At 35.5% G+C, this 10,974-nt stretch overlaps 1 protein-coding gene across 2 annotated transcripts; it reads left to right on the top strand.

Moving 5' to 3' along the window:
* The first annotated feature begins 272 nt into the window (after positions 1–272).
* On the top strand, positions 273–10,729 carry LOC111395964 (heat shock 70 kDa protein 16-like). Of its 2 annotated transcripts, XM_023022203.1 has the most exons (10): positions 274–452; positions 678–1,969; positions 3,743–3,955; positions 6,037–6,132; positions 6,236–6,340; positions 8,769–8,945; positions 9,344–9,490; positions 9,597–9,725; positions 9,806–9,936; positions 10,219–10,729. In XM_023022203.1, the coding sequence occupies exons 2-10, from the start codon at positions 800–802 to the stop codon at positions 10,319–10,321; spliced, it is 2,271 nt and encodes a 756-aa protein (XP_022877971.1). In that variant the 5' UTR covers positions 274–452; positions 678–799; the 3' UTR covers positions 10,322–10,729. The 2 variants fall into 2 exon arrangements, with proteins under 2 accessions (XP_022877972.1, XP_022877971.1); XM_023022204.1 differs by having other exon boundaries at positions 273–1,969.
* The last annotated feature ends 245 nt before the right edge of the window (positions 10,730–10,974 follow it).

The following is a 10,974-nucleotide window of genomic DNA, read 5'->3' on the forward strand; positions in this document are numbered from 1 at the left end:
GTTCGATTCCTGGTTGGAGCAGCCAAGTGATGTAATAACCAGAGGAAGGGTTGGAGCAGCTTGGTGATGTAATAATCATGGAGGAGGGTCCCTTTGGGGGAGGAGTAAAAGTCATGTGGGAACCTGGGAACCAACAAGGGCACAACCTGCTATTTACCTCCACTAGTCACTGAGGGGCCGGGGGCTAGAGGTCCAGGATTTAGTCCGGCTAAGCTAGGACACCTTTGGGTTATCAAAAAAAAATAAAAAAAAATAGGCGAATATTCCTATATATACAAGCCTCTTGACTACACATACGGCAATATGACGTGCATATGGGGAGAGATCTTCAGAAACTGGCCGCTCTGAATTTACAATGTATTTAGAGATTTTCTCTCTCATCCGTCCTGCTTCTTCCTTTCCCCATTTTTAGGGTCCTCTGCTTCCTCTGTTCTCCCAGACCAGAGGCTAACGTACGTATTTACTTTCGCAAGATTTTTTCTCATTGGTTTATCAGTTAATGGAATTTTATTATGCCAACGCTGCAAATTCAAAGCCCTTGTTTCCTAATTGTGATTATATATTTTAAATTTATCGAGTCCGGCAGCTGATCAAATTCATTTTTTCTTAATATAATCTGATCGTTCTTTTATGTGGATGAATTTGAATATCGATCTCCGTTTTCTACTATTTTGTAGAGATAATGAGCTAATAGTTCCCCAAGGTTGATTCTTTGGAGGCCCAAATTCTACGGTTTTTTGCATTTAATATTGCATATAAAGTCGAAAATTTTAGGTTTCTGTTTCCGATTTAGCCAGAGATGAGTGCATTGGGGTTTGATATCGGGAATGAGAACTGTGTAATAGGAGCTGCTAAGCAACGTGGAATTGATGTATTGTTAAATGATGAATCTAAGCGCGAAACTCCGACTGTGGTTTCATTTGGTGAAAAGCAGAGGTTTATTGGCTCGGCTGGGGCTGCCTCTGCTACAATGAACCCAAAATCCACTATTTCTCAGGTCAAAAGATTGATAGGACGGAAATTTAGCGAGCCCATAGTGCAGGATGACCTCAAACTCTTCCCTTTTGAGACTTCCGAGGGTCCTGATGGGGGCATTGTGATACACTTAAATTATTTGAGCAAGAAACAGACTTTTACACCGATTCAGATTCTAGCAATGCTGCTTACCCATTTGAAGCAGATTGCAGAGAGGAATCTTGAGACACCCATTTCAGATTGTGTGATTGGTGTGCCGTCTTACTTAACGGACTTGCAGAGACGTGCATATTTGAATGCTGCGGAGATAGCTGGCTTGAAGCCACTAAGGTTGATGCATGACTGTACTGCTACTGCTCTGGGGTATGGTATATACAAGACAGAATTCTCAAGTGGAGGTCCAGCAAATGTTGTGTTTGTGGATATTGGTCATTGTGATATGCAGGTTGCTGTTGCATCATTTGAACCTGGGCATATGAAAATATTATCTCATGCTTCTGATAGCAACTTAGGGGGAAGAGACTTTGATGAAGTCCTCTTCAGGTATTTTGCTGCACAGTTCAAGGAACAGTACAACATTGACGTTTATTCCAATGCTCGAGCATCTTTAAGACTGAGAGCGTCATGTGAGAAAATGAAGAAAGTCTTGAGTGCTAATCCAGAGGCACCACTTAATATTGAGTGCTTGATGGAAGAGAAGGACGTCAAGGGATTCATTAAGAGAGAGGATTTTGAAAAGCTGTCATCAGAATTACTGGAAAGGGTTAGCATTCCATGTCGTAAGGCTTTGCTTGACTCTGGTCTGACTCTTGAGAAGATCCATACGGTTGAACTTGTTGGATCAGGGTCCCGAATACCAGCCATTGCTAAGATATTGAACTCACTATTCGGGAAAGAACCTAGACGGACGGTAAATGCAAGTGAGTGCGTGGCTCGTGGTTGTGCTCTTCAATGTGCAATGCTTAGTCCAATATTCCGCGTGAGAGAGTATGAGGTTTGAGTTTCAGTTATTAACTCAACGTCAAATTATTTCCATCAGTATAATCTTGTTTTTACAGCACGGCTTTTTCATGGTTATCCCATGTTTTCCTGAAACCATGTGTTAGTTTTCATTGCCAAGCAACATAATTTTTTTAATCTTTTAGCTCTGACACCGTTCAGTAAGTTGGTTGTTTCTCTAATATGTCCTTTCGATCACTTTGCAGTGCTTCATAACTGAATAATGTGAGTTATCGATCAACCTTTGCTGTTGTTATTGGAAGCTAGTGAAGATGTAACTCAATTAAGCATTTCATTTAGTACTCCTACAAGTACAATTTTTTAGGGGGACTGAACTTGGGCAGCGAATGAGACTACAAAAATCCAAATAATTGGCCATGGGTTACGAAGTACAAAAAAATCCAGCTTCTAGACAAATACTTTTGTATGCGTGGCAAACAACTATAATATAAAATGATATCATTCAATAGCTGACTAGCCCTATAAGTTGTCTTTCAAGTTCTAATAGTAGCTTCATGCGAGATACATATATGATGGTGCTCATACTGATCAATTGCCGTATACTTTATCTTCCACAACACATGCTTAAATCTAATAACCCTGAAAATGATTGTTGACTGTGCAATAGATTTTGAGTAATACACCATTTACAATGCAGCAAAATTATTGTAATCCCTAAAACATATTTATACGCTCTTTATACTAGAAACTAATAGAGTATTAAATGCTGGTTCTCATGCTGCGAGTAGAGGAAACTTCATGTGATGAAATGTCATGAATGTATACATAGTTTTTATATTATACAATGGTCTAGAAAATTTCTATTTGTTCACTTGTAAGTCAAATACTTGTTTGGTTAAAAAAAATAATAATAAATAAATAAAATAAAATAAAAAGTCAGATTGAGACTTTTGCACCAAAATATTAGTTTTCAGACAGACATTATTGATAATATTGTAAGTATGTCTTGTAATAATTCAAGCCATAGAAAAAAAAAACCATTAGTGAAAAATGCTTGTCAATAACATATATTCTTGCACTTTTTATTGAAGAAAATGCTTAGAAACATCATTTTTGTTTCTTTTCCTATGCTATCACTGTTTATTATATTTTGACCTTAACTTTTAGTGTGTACCGTTTGTCATTTTTTTGTACTGACATATCGAAGAGCTGTATATTGAATGAATTTTTCAAAAGAGATACATTTAAAATACTTGTTCATGTTTTGTTTACCTGGTTAGATTCTTATCCATGTTTAACCCATTCAGAAAGGCCTTGTTCCTCAGAGAATGGGTTTTCTATACATAAAAACTCCGGAGACAATAGTCTGGATTAGCTTCCCAAAATACCCCTGCATCAACACCCCAACACCCGCTTTCCACATTCACTTACCCAAAGCAAGAGCTAAGCACCTAGAAGGGAAAAAAAAGAGCCCATGTGGCTGCACTATTTGGTTAATGTGATATTTAACTAGCTTTATAGCTTTGGAAAAATTTGACATGATAAGAGGGGGGACAGGACCACCTTAGCCATTGTCTGATATATGACCTATTCATATCTTTGTAATGAATGTCAATCTCTAAAGCTTAGAAAAAACATCTCGCTTGAGAGAGAAGTAGCTTAATCATGTTTTCCTGCAGCACCTCAAGACCTTTATACTGAACGGGAAAGTAAAAATCTTCGCAATCAAATTTTCTTTAATGCATTTTTAAGGATATTGCTCAATTATTTTTCCCTTACATTGACAGTCTGTATAATTTATTTGCAGGTGCAAGATTCATTTCCATTCTCTATTGGATTTACATCTGATGAAGGACCGATCTGCACAGTGACTGATGGCATGTTGTTTCCTAAGTTGCATCCTTTTCCAAGTCTAAAGATGCTCTCGCTGCACCGAAGTGGCACATTTCACTTGGAAGCATTTTATATGAACCAGAATGAGTTGCCTTCAGGTGTATCTACAGGAATCAGCTCTTTTGCGGTATATATGGATTACCTTTTGTAGTTTTCTTCTGTAGTTTCTGCACCTAGAGTTGACCAATGTGCAAATCTAATCTGCATTTTGGAACACAACTCTGCTTAAGGGGAAAAAATATTTTTCCTTCCCTTGATTTCAAAGCGTAGATGATGCACCATGTTGTTGTGGCTTTCTTTTGTAGAAGGTAATTGATCGGAAATATTACACATTTGAAAAACCCTCTACAAGGCACATCTTTATTCTGGATCATTAAACTTACAAATAATATATTGTCAAGATACATTATTAGTCAATAAAATAGAGATGTAAACAAGTTGTATTAAAGATGAAAATCAAATTCTTTGATTCATAAGACTGAGAGCACCCAAAACGGGGGAATTGTTTTAATAAATTAATTATTACAAGGCACTATGGATATTTGGAAATTTGTCAAACTTTGAAGAAGATGAAGTTGAGAAAATCAATTGGTTCGTATAGAACTTACAGTGAGATTATTATTCGTGGTTGATAAGATTATTCTGAATGGATGGAGAACAAATTGATACCAAATAAATGAAATTTGCTAGTCCTATTTGTCATAATAAAGGTGATTATCTGTCTAATAGTTTTAATATCTTAGAAGCAACATTTAGCGTGAGAATTTTATTCACCTTAAGCACGTGATCACAAACTGGATTGAGATAAATTCATTCATGTATGCAGTTCATTGATCATGTAGTTTGGTTGAAGGGGCTAGGAGGATAAATCCTAAAGCACTTTGGAGTCTAGAATACATGAAATATCCTTTCTGTTAATGTAAAAATAAAAATGTAAATGGAGTTACTACGAAAAAGATTGTCCTAAAGAGTTTGTATTAAGTATTTAGTTCAATAACAAATGAGACTTACGGGAATTTGATTCACTTAGTTAGAAAGGTTGATTGAAATGGAGAAGTAAAATCAGGAAATTTATGTGATTGAAAGTTACCTATAAAGTGACAAGGTAAATCATTAGTAGTTATGCTTAATGTCACAAAGTGATGGGATGTTAAGAGGACAAAATCCCCATTACATTAATGTAGTAAAATGAGAAGATGGATAACTAGCTCGTCAAGAATGATTATGATAAGAAATTAAGATCTACGTCAACAACTTGAGGTGACACCACTGGGGATAAACTAAGGGTGGGATGACTTGGGTGAATGGATCATGCTTTCTATAGAGGAGTGTGGTTAATAAGTAATGTAATCCTAGTAAAACAAGGCAAACGAGAGAAAATAGAGTCAATATACCAAGATTAATATGATTAATGTTGTTATGCAAAGGATTTTCTCTCATCAGATTTCTCAGTGGGTGTACCTTCAGCCAGAGATCAGATTGCAGATCAAATGTAGCGGAGAAGAAGGATTTTGTAGTTCACCTAAATTTAATGAGAATGAGGCTTTGTATGTCACGATTGCTGTAATTCAAGAATGTATTATGTTTCAGGGTCAGGGATATAAATGTATTGACATTATGAAGTGCTACTCTGGCAACTCTTTTTCCAAAAATGACATCTTATTAGACATGAAACAAGTAGCACGGAAAAGACAGGCAGTTTGTTAAGATCATAATAGAGAGAACATTGGTATTTGTTTTGCACTCATGTGGCTTCAGAGGAGCTTATGTTTGGAAAAGAGTCCTAATATGATTGATTTTCTAGACACATTTAGCGTTTGTTTGATAAAGATTTTTTGAGAAGAGATTCATGAAAAGTTTTTTATTTTTTTGTGAACATGTGTTAAAAAAATAGGGAAATGTGAAAAATGATACTCTTTGGAGATTGTATGGTTGAAAATGAGTGTGGGAGAGCAATGATTCTTGAAGAATCGAAATCAAACAAGGGCTTAGTTTTTGGAGGATTTTGCAACTCAGAATAGATACTCTTTCTTTCTTATTCATTGTTTATCTCCTAAAAGATTTGAATATCTTTAGTGCAAAGGTTCGTTGGTGTCTTTCCCTATCTCCTGGCAAAGTTTGAGCTTTTCCTTCTTTTTTTTTTTTTTTTTTTTTTTAACCCTGCTTGACTTCTATTTTGTAACAATATTTTTATTTTTCCATTTTCAGATTGGGCCATTCAAAGTTCCTCATGTGGGAAAAGCAAAGATTAAAGTTAGAGTCAACTTAAGCCTCCATGGAATTGTTACCATAGAGTCTGCCTCGGTGGGCATAAATTTAATTTGTATTTCTTTGAAATATATCATTTTATTAGGGGCTTTGGAAGATGAGTTTCCTATATTTAGTATATGCTGTACTCTCTTGGCAGCTGATGGAGGATAGTTTGGATGATTCTATTATGAATGGTGATGCCGTCTCAGACAAGATGGAGCCAGACAATCAAGAATCTTCAAGCAAAGCAGATGGTCCTGCTGTAAGTTCAGATTAAAATAATGATCTGTCAATTTTTAGTCAATTTGGTTCAGTTTAAAACTCCCCACTACTTTTGAGAGATATGTTGGCATTTTGATATTAGATATAGCACTAGTTAACATCCTTTGACTCTTTAGAACTGCCCACATAAAAATGCTTCATTTGAGGACACTGCATTTCTGCTATTTATCCTCTTCACAAGATCATCCCCGCACAACTTTCAAAGAACTGCAAGATGGTAACTTTGTTTGGATTTCATGTTCTTTTCCTTAAATTTTACTTTTCAAGAAACATGTGGTAGATAAGTGGATAACATTTGTGGTCCTACAAAAATTGTGGTTAAAATTAATGTTTTCTTTGTAAAGTTAAATTTAAGCAAAAGAAAATGAAGCCCAAATAAAGGCTAACATTTTTGAGGTCATCTCTACTTAAGCAAAAAAAATGGGAAACTTCATTTGAAAATCAATTAACTCTGTGCATGTTGAGCAAGATTAGCGAATGCTCATCGTGGTCTTGTTAGTTGACAGAGTTCTGCTACACTCTTATTCCTAGCTTAATATTTCAGACATACATCACACTGGTTCATTGGTGATCCACTGTGGTCAATCCATTTTTGAAGGGCTCAGCATATACTGTGATCCAACCTCCAAGCAAACCGGACTAATTATTGCCATCATTAACATTTTCTTTTAGTCTTAAGAGCAATCTGAACTTTCTTGTTTTGCCACCATTTTTTCTTAGGTGGCTTTCTACCCTTTAACCCTCACATTCCTTTACTAGGCTTCTTATCTACTTAACCATAAAATTCCACATCAAGTTAGTATCTTCATCTACATCCAGTTTTCCCTCCTTAAAACCATATTCTTGGTAGTCACTTAATTTCATCATGTAGTTCTCCACCATCTTGTTCTATAATGTTTAACATTTTTACTCTCTCATCTCCCTCCGCAATTTCAGAATCTCCCTAGCAAATGGCCTGTTCTCCCCGGTCGATAACTTCCATCTTGAACGCTATGTGGCATGTTGATAAGATATCCACGACTTATCTTGAACAACTTGGAGACGGGTAGTGGCGAATCTAGGATTTTGAGTCAGCACGGGTGGCCATTGATTGTCAATCGTCAGCCGCAATAAAGTATTGAGAGCCCATTTGATGTCCTTTTTTTTAACAAAAAATGCATTTTGAAATAGTGATTTCATGGAGAACGTGAGGTTAAAAATAAGGAAAGGTTTTGAATTTGCGTGTAATATTATTTTATTGAAAAATGTATGGTTAAAATAAGATAGATAAAAATGTATTTTGGAAAAAAAATGAAAATAAAACAAGGCCTAAAATTTAAATATAACAATTATTTTGTTCATATTGAACATATATAATTCTGTTATAAGAATAAATCGTAGATTTACCAAATGACATTGTTGCCAAGTTTCGTATAATTTAAAGGAAGAGCATGATTTTGAATCTTTATAATTTTATTAAACCCCATAAATGTAATATTTATTATTTTATTGAATTAAGAGTTGAAAGCAATGGATGCCAGAGTGGTCAGATTTTCAATGATCAGAATAGGGGTTCATGGTTCGAATCTCATCCAACTCTTTCCTATTACATTGATTTTGGTAGAAATTGTAAAACTAAAAAAATTGCACAATAAATTGGCTGTGAAGAGATTTGAAACCGAGACTTGCAAAATGTAAATGTAAGCTCTAACCATTTCAACCAGAAGGGGAGTCTGAAAGAAGAAAAAAATATCAGTAATATAAGCAAGCTAAAACCTTAATCTATTGTCAGCCAAAAAAAAAATTGCTTCCGACGAATCCAGCTAGGGCAACTACCTAGATCCGCCACTGAAGACGGGCCTTCTTTTCGCACTTTCCACCTCTTAAAAACCACATCAGGCATCACTAACCTGTGTTTCGTAAATAATCTTTTGCTAGCTAATACATGACTCCTTGCACAAAAACATCAATCTTATAAGAGAGTGAAATATATTCCAATAAGCTTTTGCCTATTAAAGGCTATCAAGTGAGAGTCTCTATTTCTAAAACAGATATTCACTAATATTAAGCCCCCGTTTGGCCTCCATTCTCTCTCATTTTTTTCTCTTATTTTTAATCACACAATCTTTCATAAACTAATATTACATGCAAATAAAAAACTTTCATTTTTTTTCAAACACACATTTTTCAAAAAAATACTATTCCAACCATTAAATTATGGAAAGTATGGGGGCCAAACGGGAGCTAAATCATAAGCCATCTTAAAGTACAGAACAGTGATACCTTCACGGGAATAAGAAGAATAAATTCCTTTTTGATCATTTTGATAGAGGGGGATGGAGAAAGTGGACAAAACATACCATACTTGTAGTTACCTTTTCCTCATGGCTGGTAATCTAGATTCAGAACAGCGGTATCTCCTTGTACAGGCTGTCAGACGGCTTGAAATAACCATTGATGAGAATATATTTGGCGGTATGACACCCCATGAGCTCTCCCAAGCCCAAGAGAAAGAGCTTCAGCTGGCCCAGCAAGACATAATGATGGAGAGGACTAAAGATAAGAAAAATGCACTGGAGTCTTATGTATATGAAGCGCGAAATAAGGTACAATCTTTGCTTTAGCTGGGATAGTTAAATTTAATCTGATTTTATTATTTCGTGGTATGACAACTTGAGCTGTGGAATGTCATACTGACGACTAGGAAGCTTAATATAATTGTGTTATATAATAAATTACACCAGCAATGACATAGTAAATTCAGCATCCTTGATGCACGTTTCTTCCCAAAAACTACGTGATGCACTATTTGTAGGAAAATAGCTGGTTCTGAAATCATTGGTGTAGAACATTTTCAAGATTCACAAAGCTATGTCCTTGTGTTTCAGTCTGATATCTCAAGAATATGGCATTATTTAATTTAACGTGGACAGTGAATTGTAGTTCATTTCATTTCTATTAGTGTTTCGCATGTCTTTAAGAATGACAAAAAGCATTTGGCCAGATTTTGAATACATATCGAAGCTTTGCAACTGATTCAGAGAGGGAAGTGATATCAAGTAATTTACAACAGACTGAGGAATGGCTCTACGAAGACGGAGATGATGAGTCTGAAAGTGTTTATACAGAGAAATTAGAGGATCTGAAAAAGGTTCTTTTGACTTCTTTGTTTGACTCCTCAAGTTTATACCTTTTTGAGATTAATCAGATTGACACCCAGCAATATAAATAACTAAATAAATAAAATTGTTCTTTAGATAGTGGATCCTGTTGAAGATCGATACAAAGAGGAAGACGCTCGGGCACAGGCAACCAGAAGTCTACTAAACTGCATAGTGGAGTATCGGATGGCTATAGGATCACTTCCACCTAGCGAAAGAGACATTGTACGTTCCCTTCTTGAATGTTCTTTTTGAATTATTGTTAGCTGAAAGAGTAAATGATAGTGTTGACTTTTATTTTGCAGGTCACTGGTGAATGCAATAAAGCAGAGCAGTGGTTTCGAGAAAAAACCCAACAGCAGGATTCATTACCCAAAAATGCAGATCCGATCCTCTTGTCAAGTGAAATCAAGAGGAAAGCTGAGGCTTTGGAGGGGTATGTCTCTGAACTAATTTATATGCATAAATTTATTAGATTTATGGATCATTGTCAATTGCTTTACAACCTTTCAGTTTATATATGATTGGACCAACCAGAACTGATTAGAATTGTTCTGTAAAATCAATGCTGAACGTGCCTGTTGGATTGTTAACGAGAAATTTCTCCTCATGGTTGGTTGAGTACTAAGTAATGTGTCAAGTGGTTTACTGAGGATCTATATTTCTGTTATAGCTTAATCCTGGTGAACGCTATTTGATTTCACGAAATTTATTTCAGGATTTGCAGACATACATTGGCATCAAAGTCTTCGTCTGCAAGGCACAAGGACAATCAAGAATCGGAGACTAGAGATGAAAGGGATGATAAGCAAGTTGATTAATGTGCATCTAACAAGATTGTGATACTGTAAGAGCTGGAATTCAAGAACCTGCTAGATCAATCACTGCACGATTAACTTGGATATGATTCTTAAGAGTACTCGCTGCAAGCTCTTGTTCTCATATGAAAATCGTAAGTTCTCTCGATTTTTCATTTTTCTTCTGTTTCCTTTGAGATGGATTAGTGTGCTAATTCAACCCAAGCAACAAACACTTGTATACCACTGCGGTTGCTTCTGTGTCTCTACAATAGTTCTTACATTACACAAAACACGCACCAATTCCTTAACGCCTAGATTAAATATTTCCACAGCAATGCTCCACCTTGGTGGATGTAGAACAGAAAATTCTCTCCAAGGGATTTTGTGGCTTGACATTTTTATCTATATGGCTTCATTTTGCTTCTTCAACCATCTCTTCTAATTTAGCATGCTCCACCAATTGTTAAAATTCTCTTCTAATAACTTCTTCTTTTAGTGTTATGCAAATAAATTCTGAAAATTATTTTAATTCTTAAAAAATAGTTTTATTTTTACTGCAAATACTAGTTTAGTTAGACTTATTTATTAGCAGACAATTGTTAATTTGAGCTTGTCAGTAGCATGAACTATTTTGAATTCCAATTAGAGGAAATTGAAAAATTATCTACTTTTAC

This window comes from Olea europaea, chromosome 6, assembly GCF_002742605.1.
Source record: "Olea europaea var. sylvestris chromosome 6, O_europaea_v1, whole genome shotgun sequence".
Taxonomy (NCBI): domain Eukaryota; kingdom Viridiplantae; phylum Streptophyta; class Magnoliopsida; order Lamiales; family Oleaceae; genus Olea; species Olea europaea.

Coding starts and splice junctions, on each gene's coding strand:
- LOC111395964 (XM_023022204.1), top strand. CDS start 800: ATGAGTGCATTGGGGTTTGATATCGGGAATGAGAACTGTGTAATAGGA. Junction 1,970..3,742: donor TCCGCGTGAGAGAGTATGAG/GTTTGAGTTTCA, acceptor ATTTATTTGCAG/GTGCAAGATTCATTTCCATT. Junction 9,726..9,805: donor CACCTAGCGAAAGAGACATT/GTACGTTCCCTT, acceptor TTTATTTTGCAG/GTCACTGGTGAATGCAATAA.